Below are 19,088 nucleotides of genomic sequence, written 5' to 3'. Positions count from 1 at the left end.
TGAAGGACTGTTGTCCTAGGTTAACCTATGAAGCTGACTGATGGTCCGTCGTGCGTGCACTTAATCAGTTAAAAAAACGATCGTGTCAGAACGCGGTGACGTAAAACACAACGACGTGCTGAAAAAATCGAAGTTCAATGCTTCCAAGAATGCGTCAACTTGATTCTGAGCATGAGCAGGTTTTTAACCGATGGTTTTGCAGACTAACGGTTTTGACCTATCGGGTAGCAATCCATCGGTTACATTTTAACCCCTTAACGCCCGCTGCACGACTATTTACGTCCGCACAATGGCACGGACAGGCAGAAGGACGTATATATATATATACGTCCTTGCCTTTCCGCGGGTCGGGGGTCCGATCGGGATCCCCCCCTGCTGCGGGCGGATTCCCTCGGGGAGCGATCCGGGACGACGGTGCGGCTATTCGTTTATAGCCGCTCCGTCGCGTTCGCTCCCCGGAGCTGAAGAACGGGGAGAGCCGTACGTAAACTCGGCTTCCCCGTGCTTCGCTATGGCGGCGCATCGATCGTGTCATCCCCTTTATAGGGGAGACACAATCGATGACGTTAGACCTACAGCCACACCCCCCTACTGTTGTAAACACACACAAGGTGAAGCCTAACACGTTCAGCGCCCCGTGGTTAACTCCCAAACTGCAACTGTCATTTTCACAATAAAGAATGCAATTTAAATGCATTTTTTGCTGTGAAAATGACAATGGTCCCAAAAATGTGTCAAAATTGTCCGAAGTGTCCGCCATAATGTCGCAGTCACGAAAAAAATCGCTGATCGCCGCCATTAGTAGTAAAAAAAAAAATTATTAATAAAAATGCAATAAAACTATCCCCCATTTTGTACACGCTATAAATTTTGCGCAAACCAATCGATAAACGCTTATCGCGATTTTTTTTATCAAAAATGGGTAGAAGAATACGTATCGGCCTAAACTTTTTTTTTTATATATGTTTTTGGGGGATATTTATTACAGCAAAAAGTAAAAAATATTGCATTTTTTTCAAAATTGTCGCTCTATTTTTGTTTATAGCGCAAAAAATAAAAACCGCAGAGGTGATCAAATACCACCAAAGGAAAGCTCTATTTGTGGGGGAAAAAGGACATCAATTTTGTTTGGGAGCCACGTCGCACGAGCGCGCAATTGTCTGTTAAAGCGACGCAGTGCCGAATTGTAAAAACGCCTTTGGGCATTTCGCAGCATATTGGTACGGGGCTTAAGTGGTTAAAGCAAGTTGCCATTTTTTTAACCTAAGGTTAAATAACCTATGGGGCCTACACACGATCGGTTTGGACTGATGAAAACGGTCCTTCAGACCGTTGTCCTCTGGTTAACCTGTCGTGTGTACAAGGCCTAAGTGATATGCTGTTGAAATTTTATCTGAAGTAAGCATTACTTGTATGCAGGGGTTTTTATACCATTAAAAAGGGTTTTACACTATGTGCAACCTTTCCTTGTATGCTTACATGTTCGCACTGCTGCACTCCATCCATTGAAACTGAGCCACAACATATAGGGACTGCCAGAATTACCCAGAGAGGAGTGATCAGGCAAGACTTATTTCGGTGTTCGGTAAGTACATTACCAAGGGGAGCATATGAGGAGCAGCAGTGACGGAGTTGTTTCATATCATCAGCTGTGAACAGTTTAGATTCAGCTGGAACAGCACATGAACTGATGTGAATTATATTTAAGGAGGAAGTGAACTTTCTTTTTCACCTAAGGGGACACAACAGTTTCCGAATCAGCCCTAATTGAAGTTTTGGTACTTGGTCTTGTCATTTTACCTCTATGAATTACCTTGGAGGGGACTAATCAGGTGTCACTTTCTGTGGCTGTCGTTTTGCAGGATATGAGTACATATTTTTTGGAACCACAGATTCCTTTAAGCGCTGTTAATGTTTTTTTTTTTTAAATGAAGCATATGTGTTTTATAATTTTACTTGATCTTTTATAATAGCCGCTATTTCTGCAAGTCTAAAATTAGTGTATACCATTGTGCGTTAGGATCAGAGATTCCTTTGGGATTTTTTTCTGATATCTTGTGATACTTCAGTTTAATTTGACAAATAATTACACAAAATTTCTTAAATTGTGTCGTTTAGTAAACTAATATTGTTGTAAATAAAAAACACAATAGACCCTGTAATTGTCAGTTGAAAGATTTATTAGCAAACTATTCTGAAATATGTAAAGGTCCTTTAAATATATATATTGCCTATGTACATTGTACCTTCTAGTATACAAATTTACAATATTAAACACATTTAAATAAACTTATAGTCGGAATCGGTAGTTAAACGTACATACAAATGAGAGCACTGAAAAACTGTAAGATACCAAATAATGCTGTGCATCCTGCCCCTGAGTATCTGTTTTCATATACAGTTCATGAATGAGACCAGGACAGGAAGAAAAAACTCTGACCTGTATGTTTTACTTTAACTGGATTAAAACAAAAAAAACAACACAATAATAAGCATAGTGTATTCACCATCCTTCTCATTTAACAAACTACACAGAGGATATTTTTCTCATCACCACACTTGCAAAGCATTACACATTGCATGCTTAAGTCATTGCTTTGGCAACATATATAAAGCACTGATGATCTCAATCAAGCAACGAGAATGATCTATATTTTATGGAAAAATCTGCAGCTCTGAGCCCAATGGTTCCAGATCACATCAGTGAAGTGGAGGAGGTTATAGATACTTTGTAGCAGGGTTATACATTTTCACTATGCAAGAACCAATAAGGCTCTATGCCAACAAACATGAATCCTTGTATCACACATGCTTGAATGACCCAAATTATGTCTATTTAGTCCTATCGGGTAGGAAGAAATCTCCAAAATTGCTAATTTTGAGGTAAAGCAATAGCAATTAGCCAGGAAAATCCAACCTAGCCAATAGATTTTTCCCTTCAAGATGCATTGGCCATTGGGCTCTATAGAAGTCACAGAATATCCGGGCAAAGATAATTTTTCAATCCTACCATAACCAGTAGATTTGTGACAATGATATGAGTGCCCGAGGTCTGAAAAAAATATGACTATGTTTATCAGAACTGCATAGAAACAACTTCCTTTAACGCTTTAGACTAGCTCATCTATGCTTCAGCTGCACTTCATGTGAATGTCTAAATTTGAGTGATCGCTGTTTTTTTAGGGGACCTCCTGGCTTCATGGAGAGCAGCTGAATTCAAGTCATTTGTCATTACTCATGATTCCTTGTTACAGGTTAAAAATCTGCCTCACACCCATTTTTCTGCGCACTATAACAGTCTGTGTGAGAGTGAATGCTGGAAGTGCTTATTAACACTCTGGAGAAAGAAGATCCTTTATCTGTAATACAAAGAAAGGGGAGATCTCCTGTTACCACACAAGTCTGCCAGATGCCGATTTCATGAATTAACAGGCAAATGTTCCTGCAGTTGCGATAACACAGGTATCGCTTTCAGACCATTATATTCTATGATAGATCTGCTCGTCTGTGGGTCTAAGGGATGAATATGTCCTTTCACAATTCCAGGTAGATGCACGGGTCTAGAATTTATAATAATAATAAAAAAAAACACAACTTTATTTCACTTATAATGTTGGATCCCTGAATCAAGACCCTGTGGGCTGCATTAGAAATGCTCAACACAACGTCAAGGTAATGATTGTGTTTTCCAGTAAGTCTTTGACCTGTTTTTGTATATAAAAAAATGGCTATTTTATTACCAAAATCTATAGTCCGTAAGCAGCAATCAGACATAAGGCAACAAGAAAGTCTGAAGAGAAGAACGTCCTAATTTAGACAGTCACCCTTCTCTTCAAATAAAGCGGTGTTAAATATTTGCATTTTCTAAGAAGAAAAAAAATCTACAACCCCCAACGGAGTAACTTAATACACACTAGTGGTGTCCGTCCAGTTTTAGGAGGATGCTATAAGGCTTTACAGCCATATCAATGGCAATTTTTTTCTACTTGGACACTTCTGTTTACTAGTATCCAAGGATAAGACTCCAAATGCTTAAGTGTACCATAAGTACTTGTCAAATAAGGCAAAGCATATACAGAAGTCTGAATCAGCACCCTTACAAAAGCACCATCCTATAATCCCATAGTGGTTATAATAAGAAGATTTATGACTGGCCAAAATCTATTTCAAACATCTTCTCAACCTAGGTAAGGATTTGGTCCTTTGGACAATTCACACATTGTGCTACATAATTAACATGCCATAAAAAATATTTTAAAAAGCAATATGCAAAATTGTATGTAACCCTTTGTAACCAATTTGGAACAGTCTGAGCCATCTGTTGTGACTTCTATAATATTTAAGTACAAACTCCAGCCAAAATGGTCTTTTGTGTTTAATTTCTATTAACTATTTGAATGGGGTAGGGAAGGGTTAGAACCAGGTTTCTATTGCTGTCTGACACCACTGGAGAGATTTACTTTGGCTTTATATTCCTGTGTCAACAGGGCAAAAAAAATGCAACAGGGGTCATGGGGTCAGGTACAGATAATAAGTTAAACCTCACAGAGGTTCTGTCCTTTCACTACTACTATAAAATGGATGTGGTGTTTTTTCCTTCTGCAGAGATTTCCCCTCACTTCCTGTCCCTCTGACTCCCCGTCACTCGAACAGGAAGTAATGGAATCTCTTCCCAGCAGACATACAAACAAAGCAATACAAATTCAAGTTCCAACCCTTGAACGTGATAGAAAAAAAAATACTGTCTGAAGATAGGCTTTAAACCTGACAGGTTGCTGAGATTTGTTGGACATTCATTTGACCAACTTTGTAATTTTTTAGGTGTACTCTTTCATGGTAAACAAAGCAAACTCTGTACAGTTCTAAAAAGTAGCACTTGCTACAAAGACCTTTCATCTACAAAAGAGGAGTTATGACGTATTTGTGTAAACATTTCTAGGCTGGCTTACACTGAGTGCAGTTGCAGAATTCTAGGAGAAAATAATTATTATGCATTACACGTGATCTCCACTGTGTTTGGCCAACAGTATAAGCAATACGAAGAACAGAGAGTTCTTTTTTTTCTCCCCATATCAAAACTTACAGGACAGAAGCCTAGCAGCAGGATTCACATGTTAATAAAACAAAGAACAATCACAATGGAAACATTGAATAGTTGAAGTGCTCTCAAATAAGACTTAGCATTTAAATATAGTACAGTAACACCTTTCAAATGCAAAATAAATACATGGCACTTTTGTACACTTGTAACTAGATATCATTGTACGTGAACGCAACATTGTCGTCAATGATTCATCCTTTTGTGTGCTTCCTTGAGAGGTTGTGAAACACACCCGTGCCAGTCATTTTATCATCCAGTAAAGCAAAAGACTCCACCCAGCAGAGTCTTTGGAATATCCATGCCAGTGGCAGTATGATCAAGTATACCATTAGCTTTAAGCAGCCAACCATACAAAGTCAGTGAATAATTTGTACCTTTGGAGGTCAAACACTAACCAGAGTTCTGTTTTACAGCCGAGCAATCACCTTTGAAAGTAGAGCTTTCCAATTACTGCAACCTGTAAAAAGTATCCATCAAGTGGCGCTCCACGAATATCAGATTACATTCAGCACAAATTCCTTCATGAGGCTGTCAAATTCGTTTGCCACACAGAGTACCTGGATATACCAACAATCATGTTCTTCTTAATGTTAAAATTGCTACGACTAATGTGCGCAGCTCGTCAAAATGGGGAAGTGAAAAATGTCTTTACCAACTCTCCCAGATGGGGTTGTCATGTTAGTAATGGGAACTTTAAATTAATCATCTACTTTAGCAGAGGTTTAAGTATTTTACCAAAGGTAGCTTTGCCTGTATCTTTTAGTTTTACAGATGACTTTTCAACAATGCCCTTCTCTTTCTGAACTGTCTCAGGTGTGCCGTTTCCAACAGCAACCATCCCTTTCCCAAGTGTCCTCATACTACCAGTCCTATTAAATGTATTCACTCTTCCATTTTCCCTTGTGTTTGTATCCCTAGTTAACGGTTCAGACTTTCCTTTAGACTGACGTATTGATGACGATCTAGTTATTGTTGATGTCTTTGCTGTGGTTGGAGAGGACTGTTCTGGGTTTGCACGCCTTGAGGATGATGCAACAGTGTTTCTAGCAAAGCTTGGTGTAGAGGGCAGGGTTTTGGGGCTGGGTAAAGGTGTGGTTGGTTGTGGTTTGCTGGTTTCAGTAGAATTTGATTCTTTTGGAGATGTCCTACATATCTTGGTTTCATCGGGCTTTGGTTTAGCAATATTCCGAACTGGTTTTGCGGCTGGTTTTTTTACAGAACTTTTGCGCTGGATCTGGTCCCTTTGAAAACGTGAAGTGTTAGCTATAAAACTCGAACCTCTTTGTAACTTAGGTTCTTCAGCAGTTGTACTGGTTATTGGGGAACTCCTTGGGACATTATCATTTTTGGCTCTAAGGGAGTGCCGAAAAGTCTGTTTTAGTTCATCAGATTTCCCTTCATCTCGCACTGAGCTTCTGAGCTCTGTACGTTTTATACTTCCCGACTTGGTAGCCTTAGAAATGGGGACAACCTTCCGCATGGTCTCATGCTCAGACTCATTCAACATGCGCACAGGTTTTGTTGTAGCAGTAACTGAACGAGCTGTATTTGATTTTGAGAAGCTTGAAGTTCTTTCTTTCACAGAGTTAGGTCTTTTGTGATCTTTACTTTTTATTGTATTTTCCTTAGTACTGCCAGCATCTCCAGTGCTACAGTCCACATTTTTGTGCCGATCAGGAGATATGTTCACTTTTTCACTTTTAGTTTCCATTGCAACTGATGTGTCCCTCATTTTACAGTTTACACTTTGTGCTTCAGAATGATCCAAAGATAAGGAGTCTTCAGTAGTATCTTCAACATAGAAAATTGTTCCATGCTCTTTTTCAGAAGTACATGTATTTTTCGACACAGGAGTGCTTGTACTGTTTGAATATTCCTCAGTCATACTCATGTCCTCATCATATATACTCGATGGTGAGTCTTTGGTATTTTTGGATGGTAGAAGAATTTTGTTTGCAAGGCTAAGGGAATGAATACTTAATTCTTCAAACGTCTCCAAATCTGTTAAGCAAACATCTTCTGTATTTTCATGCACAGATCCTTGAAGATCAAATTTTTGTAACTTTCTAACCAGTTCACGTTCCTGAATACTGATTGCTAATGGGCTTAAAGGGGTCTTTTTGACTGAAGCATCTCCATAGTCTTGGCAGTTTTGTGGCTGGTTGTTGTTGCGGTCTATATTGGTCTGATTGTTCTGTTTATTTGCTATGGCAGTGTGGTCATTTCCAAAACTACTAATATGAACTGTAGGCAAAGGTGAGGAACATTGAAAGGCTTCATTTTTATTTAAGTGCATATTGTCCTCTTCATTTTTGTCTTTCATCCATGCAATTGTTGGTCTTGACTGGCGAGTGTGAGTTCTGGGAAGACTATTACATTTGTTTAACTGATCGTCCGGAGGGGCTTCCAAGTACATCAGAAGTTCTCTGTCTGCTGTTACACCTAATGAGTGACGAGAACGCCTTGTGCTAGAGTTCCTACTCAGTGGACTTTGGGGCCTCTGAAGTAAAAACTCCTCCAGTCCCTTCTTTGTCAGCAGCTCCACATCATTTTCACTGCTACTCCTTCCAAAACCTCTAGCCTCTACGCAGACCCAAGACTGACGTTTTAGCTCCAGTTCCTTCAGTCTCTGCTTCTGGCGAACGTCTTGTAATTCTCTCTCCCTATTCTCCTAAGTGAAATAAAACACAAACAAAACAGATTAGAATACATATGCAACTATGCAGGGTTTATAAAGATCACATTTAGTGGAACATTGGCAATACTCTAGACAATAAAACCCATAAGCACATATAATGGCCATAGCAGCTGAAGCACTTAGCATCAAAACCCTGTGATCTGTCTGCTCTCTATCAATAATATCGAAGCCCTGAGACCTTCACACGTCATCCAACAGCTAATTAATGTTGACCAATTCTATTAAAAGGCACAACTGATAAACGTCAATAGAATCTCCAGCTAAAATACTTATAAGGACTTAGGTAGCCAAATCCTGCCACAAAAGACAAAGCATATAACAAGGTACATAATTCAACATTACATAATCTGGAAATTATTTTTTTTCCAAATACTTGTAAAGATGAAAAATACTTGGTTTGACCTATGACAAAAGGTTTGTATAAAGTTTTATGCAAAAGGCCACAAACTTTTGAAAGATGACCCGATTAAACACAGAAATGCCTACTTCATGCACAGATGAAGGTTACTAACCTAAAATACTGCAACACATCTTTATACCTAGTCTAAAATAAAATATTCCTAAAATACAATTAATAAATTCCAAATATGTTTGAAAGACTTCTAGGAGAATATATATATATATATATATATATATATATATATATATATATATATATATATATATATATATATATATGTATATGTATATATATATATATATATATATATATATATATATATATATATATATATATATATATATATATATACAGGGAGTGCAGAATTATTAGGCAAGTTGTATTTTTGAGGATTAATTTTATTATTGAACAACAACCATGTTCTCAATGAACCCAAAAAACTTGTTAATATCAAAGCTGAATATTTTTGGAAGTAGTTTTTAGTTTGTTTTTAGTTTTAGCTATTTTAGGGGGATATCTGTGTGTGCAGGTGACTATTACTGTGCATAATTATTAGGCAACTTAACAAAAAAAAAATATATACCCATTTCAATTATTTATTTTTACCAGTGAAACCAATATAACATCTCAACATTCACAAATATACATTTCTGACATTCAAAAACAAAACAAAAACAAATCAGTGACCAATATAGCCACCTTTCTTTGCAAGGACACTCAAAAGCCTGACATCCATGGATTCTGTCAGTGTTTTGATCTGTTCACCATCAACATTGCGTGCAGCAGCAACCGCAGCCTCCCAGACACTGTTCAGAGAGGTGTACTGTTTTCCCTCCTTGTAAATCTCACATTTGATGATGGACCACAGGTTCTCAATGGGGTTCAGATCAGGTGAACAAGGAGGCCATGCCATTAGTTTTTCTTCTTTTAAACCCTTTCTTGCCAGCCACGCTGTGGAGTACTTGGACGCGTGTGATGGAGCATTGTCCTGCATGAAAATCATGTTTTTCTTGAAGGATGCAGACTTCTTCCAGTACCACTGCTTGAAGAAGGTGTCTTCCAGAAACTGGCAGTAGGACTGGGAGTTGAGCTTGACTCCATCCTCAACCCGAAAAGGCCCCACAAGCTCATCTTTGATGATACCAGCCCAAACCAGTACTACACCTCCACCTTGCTGGCGTCTGAGTAGGACTGGAGCTCTCTGCCCTTTACCAATCCAGCCACGGGCCCATCCATCTGGCCCATCAAGACTCACTCTCATTTCATCAGTCCATAAAACCTTAGAAAAATCAGTCTTGAGATATTTCTTGGCCCAGTCTTGACGTTTCAGCTTGTGTGTCTTGTTCAGTGGTGGTTGTCTTTCAGCCTTTCTTACCTTGGCCATGTCTCTGAGTATTGCACACCTTGTGCTTTTGGGCACTCCAGTGATGTTGCAGCTCTGAAATATGGCCAAACTGGTGGCAAGTGGCATCTTGGCAGCTGCACGCTTGACTTTTCTCAGTTCATGGGCAGTTATTTTGCGCCTTGGTTTTTCCACACGCTTCTTGCGACCCTGTTGACTATTTTGAATGAAACGCTTGATTGTTCGATGATCACGCTTCAGAAGCTTTGCAATTTTAAGAGTGCTGCATCCCTCTGCAAGATATCTCACTATTTTTGACTTTTCTGAGCCTGTCAAGTCCTCCTTTTGACCCATTTTGCCAAAGGAAAGGAAGTTGACTAATAATTATGCACACCTGATATAGGGTGTTGATGTCATTAGACCACACACCTTCTCATTACAGAGATGCACATCACCTAATATGCTTAATTGGTAGTAGGCTTTCGAGCCTATACAGCTTGGAGTAAGACAACATGCATAAAGAGGATGATGTGGTCAAAATACTCATTTGCCTAATAATTCTGCACTCCCTGTATATATATATATATATATATATATATATATATATATATATATATATATATATATATATATATATATATACACATACATACATACATACATACATACATATACACAAGATTACGGCCCCAAACAAAGACGACCACTGCCTTGCTAAAGAAGCTGAGGGTAAAGGTGATGGACTGGCCATGGCCAAGCATGTCTCCAGTTGTAAACTGTAGGGCATCCTCAAATGGAACGTGGAGAAGCGCAAGGTCTCTAACATCCACCAGCTCTGTGATGTCATCATGGAGGAGTGGAAGAGGACTCCAGTGGCAACCTGTGAAGCTCTGGTAAACTCCATGCCCAAGAGGGTTAAGGCAGCGCTGGAAAATAATGGTGGCCACACAAAATATTGACCCTTTGTGCCCAATTTGGACATGTGTTAAGTTATTTTTAGGGGGACAGCAAATTTACACTGCGATACAAGCTCACCAAAATATTTACAAAAATGTGGAGGGGTGCACTTTTGTGAGATACTGTACATCTGTGTCAGCTTCCACCCTACTTAAGCTCTACTCTGGAGTATAAAAGATGGTACCCTCTGTCAATTTAAATGTTGATAATGTAGTTACGGTAGTTGTCTTACTTTTACTGCTTTGTTGAACTTGTCACAGAAATCCCGGAATATCTGGAAACATTCATCAAGTTTCATGGTTTCCTTGTCTTCACAGAAGAAATCAATAAGGGTGTGACTCTCTTTCTGTAACTCCACTCTCTGTGTATCCAGTTCTTTCAGCTCCTTCACTGCAACCTGCAAGATAATGATATATTTATACCACCCAAGCACACTACTAGTCATGTGTAAAGCCTACTTTTAATGCCACCAAGGTTGTTGCTTTAAAAAGCTTGTTCTCTTAATACAAACTGCTGCAAGTGATGCTCACTTGTAAAAACAGCATTTCAATAGCCTGTATGGTTTTGCTTATAGTGGAAATGATAACATTTAGTGTTGTCATGAAAGCTAGAGATCGAAAATATGACAATGTGGAAAAATGTTCTGGTGACAACTGTGGATGGGGAACTCCCCCCTCACTTTGAAGAGATTACCTCTCACTTCTAGTTGCGTCTCCAAGAGTGCAAGTGAAAGAAAATCCCTCCTGCAGGACAAATACAGAGAAGGATGACCTTATGGAAGTTTTAACACTTCTCTTCTCTATGCAAAGCTTAAAATATTTTTTGGGGTGGCTATACATAACACTTTAAATAGCAGGGTTTCTCAAAGAGGGTTCCATGGAACTCAAAGGTTCCTCCAGAGGTTGCTAGGGGTTTCTTGAGCAATGAGACCATTGATCTATTTAGCTATAGGTAAGGGGGTAATTCTTCCCAATGACGACAAGTGTAGGAAGCATCCTTCCCACTGACCATCAAACTAATGGATCATGAGTTGTAGATATAGTCCTTTTTATCAGGGGTTCTCAGAGACCGGAAAGTTATTTCAAGGCATCCTCGGTGTTGAAAAGGTTGAGAAAGTCAGCTTTAAAGTGGATATAAACCCAATTTTTTTTATTTATTTTTTGATGTCACGATGTACAGTATAAGATTTCTTATCATCTGTGCCCAGTCTTGCCATGCAGAGTTAATCCAGCGCTGAGCAATCCTCTTTTATTGTTCAGTGAAATAAAACGGACTTACAGACAAAAACCTTAGTCCGTTCCGCCCCCTTGCTGTGAGTGACAGGTTATTTACATATCTCATGCACTAGCCTGGACACAGGCATTATTTTTTAATTCCCACCCCCACTCATTTTCTGAAGTCAGGTGGTTACTTTTCTGGATTTTAAATGGAGGTTAGTGGTCATAACAGAATTTAGTGTAAGGAATACACAGGAAAAAAAATGCATGTTGACAAGGGGAGTGTAGAGGAGGGCGGGGAGTCTACTGACATCACGACTCCACCCACCAAGCTCCGGACAATAGATCCACCCACAGAATCTGCAGTTTTTCAGTTCTTATAACAGACAGAGGGGAGACATTTGACAGGTAAGGATACATGCAGGAGGCATCTATATCCTTATAGATCAGCAATATGGCAGTAGTTTAGAAAGGATGAGAGTGGGTTTACATCCACTTTAAGGTGTTTAAAGTGGATGACCACCCAACATTGCAAAAATTAAAAGCCAGCAGCTACACATACTGCATCTGCTGGTTTTAAATAATAGGACACTTACCTGTCCTGCAGTCCAGCAATATCGGCACTGCAGCCGTTTCCATCAGCTGTTGGGTGCTGCCGCCGCCATTGCGTATAAGGGAACCCGGCAATACAGCCTTTTGGCTTTACGCCGGGAACCCTACTATGCATGTGCGAGGCTACACTCCTCTCTCCTACTGGCCCGGCAGCATAGGGAATGAGGAGGGAGGAGGAGGAAGCCCAGCGGTGACATCAACAGCCGTGGCTCCCAGAAGTGGGGACAGGATACCGGTCAACGACAGGTATCCGCTCCCCCCCCCAAAAGGTGCCAAATGTGGCACCAGAGGGGAGAGGAGACAAATGAGCGGAAGCTCCATTTTTGGGTGGTACTCTGCGTTAATGATTTATCATTGTAGCTATAAACGCTGGGGCATGTTTCTTACACTCATTTGAATGGAGCAAGCCAATTGTTATGAAACCAAAAACCACAATTTTAATATATTGCAGTCTGCCAACCATTAGATGTGTTGGCTGCATTAGTTTCCTTTTTTATGGGCTTTTTTCCATTTTGTTTGCATTGTTAGTCTGAGGGGGAGGGGGGCTGATAGTAAATTTAAATCTCGTAGTTTATCTAAAAAAATTTAAGCCAAACTGCAGCTAACACTTTATAAGCAGGTAAAGCAGACAGTAATTTATTTTATTTTGGGATAAATGTTTTACATAAATAAATCTGACCATTGTAAGCACCCATGCCAGTGTTAAAATGATTTGCCTCATCCTTTTAACTGCAAAACAGACTTACTGGCTGGATCACCAGATGAAAATAGAAGAAGCAAGCCTAAAAAAAGAAAAACGATTGCAACCAGCACATCCAAGAATTGATCAGATGCAAAATAATAAATGTTTGCTTTTGGGTTTAATTAAGCTTTAAACATTACAGTTTCAATTCCAATCAAATGCGACATCGCCCAGGCGTTAAGTGTGTGCAACCGATTACCTGCAGAAATTCTTCCATTTGTTGCACTAGTTCAGGGTCCTTTTTGATTTGGTCTTTAATGGTTTTTGTTTTTGTAGAGAGTGAATGAAATTCTGTTTCCGCATTTTCTGTAGATAACCTTAAAAAAAAAATATTTATATAAAACTTGAATTATACAGTATATGCAAAAATGATATAACAATTAAAAAGCATAGCATCCGAGACTAAATCTGTAATATTTAATTACATCACCAAACACCTGAATCTCAAAAGCAAAAGGTAAGAGGAGTTGGGTGGAAGCAAGAAACCTCGCAGAGCTTTTCCCCAACAATGCAAAACGTTCACATGACAAACCTTACAAACAGCAGAGATTAATTGGCACAAAAGCCTTACGTCATCAGATACCCAATCACCCCTGTGGCTGTACACACTGAAGAGCAATGATGTTATCTCTTTTTAACAAAAACTTTCCAAATCATTTATAGCATTATCTGTCTCCTGACCCGTCACCCGTTTCTGGAGTCAAGCGTAATGGACTGATTCAGTAAAGACACTAATTGCTTGACATATTTCCGTAACTAATAACTAGTGAAATAATGGAACAGGTCTGCTTCCTGTTAGAACTATGTTGTGTTATTGCAGACAAGAGACATCAGACGCCACTCGGCACATCTGGCTCTAGCAAATAGTAATAGATATAAATGGTGTTCTTTATGAAATATATTCTGAACATCTAACCATGATAAAGAAAGAGGGGGGAAATATCTCCAATGGCCAAGGCCTAGACAATGTGGATGCTTGTATACATACAGAACAGATGTGTGGGAGAAATGGGATTGATGCTTCTCACCATGCCATCGTACACTCCCTCGCTATTCGAAGGACTCTGGTTTGCTCACTGCCAGCGTACAAGCTGGGCTTTTGTGCATGAATCAGCCTTTTGACCTCGCTTTCTCTGTCATAGTAACAAGTAAAAGCAGCCCCCAGCAAGCAATGTGGGAAAGCCAAGTGCCTGACACCAGGAGGTTAAATTCTGCTCTTCAGTCTACAGGAAAAAACTTTACGCGGAGAAATCAAAATTGGACAACGACTCTCCGTTTCATTGCAACGCTAATAACTTCATTTCAATAAAACACAAAAAAATAAAAAAAAGCACAATATAACCACGAGGCTAGGTAGCAAAAAAAATGTAAAGAATACATTCAAATTAAACACAGATAACCTAACTTCAAGGACAATAATAAGAACAGAAAACAAATCAGCAGTATCTTTGATTTAAGTACTACTAATAATAATGCAAGTCTACTTAAGATGCATACAATGGAATTTTTTCTATTGTCCCAGCCTGATCTGGGCCAAGCACTGGATTCAGTCAGGTAGGTAGGTATTCCCATCTGATGAACACAGAGAACAATGGCAGTATTCATCTCTAGTTCAGCATATGCACACAAGACTACCATTATTCTCAGGCACATGTGCAACATTTCCGATCAGGCTGCTGCAGGGAAATTATTAATGTACAGCAGAAAGGCTGGGGAAGAAAAAAAAAAAAACTAGGAGTAATTATGTATTTGGCCCTGTAGAGTATGGAATGGAATGGCCAGAGAGGGATCACACTGACACAGTTGGCCAGCTTGAAGATGTACTGCAAATTAGGCAAGCAAGAATCCCTGTTTTTACTACATATAGTTTACTACATATATGCAAGGGTTAATATAAAATCCTCAGATGGACACTGTCCAAGATCTGTTCTCAGCATGGGTTCACACTGAGTATTAAAGCGGGAGTTCACCCGAAAATTTTTTTTTAACATTAGATTGAGGCTCATTTTGTCAAGGGGAATCGGGTGTTTTTTTTTAAAATCGAAGCAGTGCTTACCGTTTTAGAGAGCGATCTTCTCCGCTGCTTCCGGGTATGGTCTTCGGGACTGGGCATTCCTATTTGATTGACAGGCTTCCGACAGGCTTCCGACGGTCGCATACATTGCGTCACGAGTAGCCGAAAGAAGCCGAACGTCGGTGCGGCTCTATACGGCGCCTGCGCACCGACGTTCGGCTACTTTCGGAAAATCGTGACGCAATGTTTGCAACCGTCGGAAGCCTGTCAATCAAATAGGAACGCCCAGTCCCGAAGACCATACAAAATATTTCACCTCCTCACCAGTTAGACTAAGAGACTGCCAGAGAAATCTCAAAAGCTAGTTATTTAAAAGCAAGACAACTACAGACATAATTTTCTAAGTCCATGTCCTCAACATGTAATAAAATACATGCCTAGCATATGGACACAAAGTAAAATGTAATATTGTACACCAGAGCCATCCAATGCCTACAAGCACTTAAAAAAAAAAAGTTTTCTGTATATGGTAGCCATGGAATGCTCAAGGCCCAATTCCAAGACTAATCGAAAATCTGTTCTCTAGGGGTGGTAACAAGTGTTCTTGAATGTGGCAAGTGCTAAAAAATATGCATGTTACTTGCTAGGCTTATAGGTCACTTCTTTGCCGCGTACAGACGATCGGACATTCCGACAACAAAATCGTGGATACTTTTCCGACGGATGTTGGCTCAAACGTGTCTTGCATACACACGGTCACACAAATGTTGTCGGAAATTCTAAACGTCAAGAACGCAGTGACGTACAACGGCACTAGAAAAGGGAAGTTCAATACCAGTCGTGTTAGTAGAAGCTTGGTGAGAGACGATTTGCGTTTTTTCAGCCCATGCTTTTCAGTCAATTACGCGACGAATGTGCCATCTCCTTTACGAACGCTAGTTTTACCAGACCGAGCACTTACGTCTGGTACTTGATTCAGAGCATGCGTGGAATTGTGTGCGTCGGAATTGTCCACACACGATCGGAATTTACGAGAACGGATTTTGTGGTCGGAAAATTTGAGACCCAGCTCTCAAATTTTTGTTGTCGGAAATTCCGAACCAAAAGCTCCCATCGAACATTTGTTGTCAGAAATTCCGAGTGTGTGCACATGGCATTTGAATTTAGAAAAGGGAATAAAAATATAGAATCACGTGAGCAATGATTGTTATTTAAATTGTATATAGCCACCCGATATATAAAAACATAAAATGGTGCTTAGTATTCTCCAGGTTACATTTCCTAAAATACAGAAGGGTCTAAACTGCACAAACATAACCCCCACAATGGGCTTTTGTGTTGGGGTTTAATGCATGTATACACATCTGCTCATACGACCTTAAATGAATGGGAGAAGCTATGACGGCTCAGAGTTTAGTCTTAGGCAAGGTCGTGTGTACAGTATAAACAAGACATTGCCACGAAACAAACCTAGGTCTTCTTAGATGTCCAAGTCACGGGCACAATCAGCCAGTCCCCATGTGCCTGGAAAGAACTTTCTCTTGCGCACGTTTTAGCACACAAGGACTACACACTGATATTATTCCAGCTGACGCCTGTCACCACACATGGTAAAACAGGAGACTGGTATTTTGCTTTGCCATATGTACAAACAATAGAAATCTAATTTCCTCCAGGGCTATGTTGCCATGTACAGCTCCACAGGATGTATTCAGTGCATACAAAGATCACACACAGAATTTCCCTGGGACTGACATTTGGCCTGTCCTCCTTTATATGGCACAAATAGACACACCAGATATCCCAGTACAGAGTTCTCTACATCAATACAGGTTCCCAAGTTGGACCTCTAATAATACTGGGCCCTGCAAGGTCTTTCTGACTTAATACACTTTATTAATGTCATTTCAGTGTTCAGTGTACAGTGTATTACCTGGCTGCTTCATTAATATGCGGCAGCTTCTCTGAGAATGTCAACAGAGCGGCGTCTTTTTTCTGGGCTTCCTTGAATACAAAGAAAACATATTAGGAGGGCATTGTGGAATGCTCAACAGCCAAAGATGAAGTAGTTTATTAATTACCAGAAACATTAAATACATCAATATCCTATGAATGCTCACAGGTAACTCAGTGGTAACAATGGCTGCCTTGAGGAATTGGGGCTCTGGGTAGGATTCCGGACATGGTACATGTAGCAAAGCACTAGGTGCAGTTTGCATCAGCAACCAATCAGAAACCATCTTAAAGTTTATGCCCAGCCAAAACTTTTTTTTTTTTTACAATATGCATAGAGCCGGTAAATTTAAAAACCTGTCAGAGTTTTACTGATGTGTTTAGTGGTCTGTTAAAAAGCTTTGCATCTATTCATGCTGTGAAAATTAGTGCATCTCCAACAGCAACACGGACAGAAATGAAAATACAATTTTTTTGTGTTTGTATTGCCGTCTGTGTTCATTTCAAATTCTCTTAACTGCTTGCCCACCAGCGCACGACGGTATACGTCGACAGCATGGCACGGACAGGCAGAAGGACGTATATATACGTCCCCTGCCACGAGCTCCGTGAGCCCGACCGCAGGTACCAAGGACTCGATGCCCGCGATCGTCTTAGAAGCACGCCCCAGGCCACACTTAACCCCTTCAGTGCCCCTACAGGTTAACCCCGTCACTGCCAGTGTAATTTTTACAGTAATCAGTGCATTTTTATAGCACTGATCACTGTAAAAACGACAATGGTCCCAAAATGGTGTCACAACTGTACGCAATAATGTCGCAGTCACGATAAAAATCTTTAATCGCCGCCATCACTAGTAAAAAAAAAAAAATATTAATAAAAATGCCATAAAACTATCCCCTATTTTGTAGATGCTATACATTTTGCACAAACCAAATCAACACTTAATGCGATTTTGCCTAAACCTAGGGGAAAAAAAACTTTTTTTTTAGATTTTGGGGATATTCATTATAGCAAAAAGTAAAAAATATTGCATTTTCAATATTGTTGCTCCATTTTTGTTTTTAGCACAAAAAAATTAAACCGCAGAAGTGATCAATAACCACCAAAAGAAAGCTCTATTTGTGGGAAAAAAAGGACGCCAATCTTGTTTGGGAGCCACGTCGCACAAATCGCGAAAAGTGGCCTGGTCTTTAACGAGCCAAAGTGGAGAAATATATATTTGGTTAAACCCACAAGTGCTTTTTTTTTTAACCACTACTATTCCTTTATACTGGCTTTTGAAATTTACAAATGCAGCAATTTAAATAAAAGGTTTAGCACTGGGAAACACTTTTTGAAGAACAAAAAGTGCATATTCTATACAACTATATGGATCAGACCAAAATGAGGAGGAAAGATGGACTTTGTTCCAAATGAGACAGTCCCTGGAATCAGGGACAGCTAGGAGCTATGCATGAGTGCACAACAGGTTGGTAGTAGCAGCCTCCCAGCAAACCATATACAAGAGTTTAAGAAAGAAACATAAAGATGCTGTATACATACCAAAGCCACAAAATGTAACAGATTCATTCCAGGTTTATTTGCCTTTGTGTCTGCAAGCCTGAGCAACGATGACAGTTTAAAGCCAACAGCATTTCCAGCATAACCCCCCTGCAAAACAAAGAAAATGTCAAAATTCATTAAACTACATATGTAAATAGAAGAGATGTAGGGAGATGCAAGGTGCAGCAGGAGACTTCACCCTTACCGCATTCATAATGTTCCCAGCCTGCAGCACCAAGTACAAAATGGAATGCAGCTGCTCACATGACATCAGCTCTGAAAAAGAAAAAAAAAAACACAATTTACTATGGAATGTTCAGAAAAAGGTGTAAATGCAAAAATCAAATATTCCACATGTATCAAATTCTCATTTCTCTAAACACGTAAAGCACTAAAATACACCATTAAAGAACAGCACAAACACTGTAGTATTAGAAGCAGCCAACACTTCTGTACAAGCTTGTGTAATAGAATACCTCTCACTACCGTGGTAACTGTAATATATCC

General features: G+C 39.6%; 1 protein-coding gene across 1 annotated transcript in view; it reads right to left on the bottom strand.

Annotated features, from left to right (window-relative positions):
* Positions 1 to 2,162: 2,162 nt before the first annotated feature.
* The window catches only part of FHDC1 (FH2 domain containing 1), a 93,723-nt gene continuing 76,797 nt past the window's right edge, over positions 2,163 to 19,088 (bottom strand). Inside the window, exons 7-12 of the mRNA XM_040331917.1 lie at positions 18,787 to 18,857; positions 18,582 to 18,689; positions 17,017 to 17,087; positions 13,269 to 13,386; positions 10,731 to 10,895; positions 2,163 to 7,772 (exon numbers count right to left, since the gene is read on the bottom strand). Coding sequence (XP_040187851.1) covers positions 5,808 to 7,772; positions 10,731 to 10,895; positions 13,269 to 13,386; positions 17,017 to 17,087; positions 18,582 to 18,689; positions 18,787 to 18,857 — 2,498 coding nt within the window. The 3' untranslated portion in view covers positions 2,163 to 5,807. The remainder of the gene's footprint in view (positions 7,773 to 10,730; positions 10,896 to 13,268; positions 13,387 to 17,016; positions 17,088 to 18,581; positions 18,690 to 18,786; positions 18,858 to 19,088) is intronic.

Source organism: Rana temporaria, chromosome 1 (assembly GCF_905171775.1).
Source record: "Rana temporaria chromosome 1, aRanTem1.1, whole genome shotgun sequence".
NCBI classification, from domain to species: Eukaryota; Metazoa; Chordata; class Amphibia; order Anura; family Ranidae; genus Rana; species Rana temporaria.
Note: the sequence above shows the minus strand (reverse complement) of the source record. Positions and strands in the feature narration are given on the sequence as shown.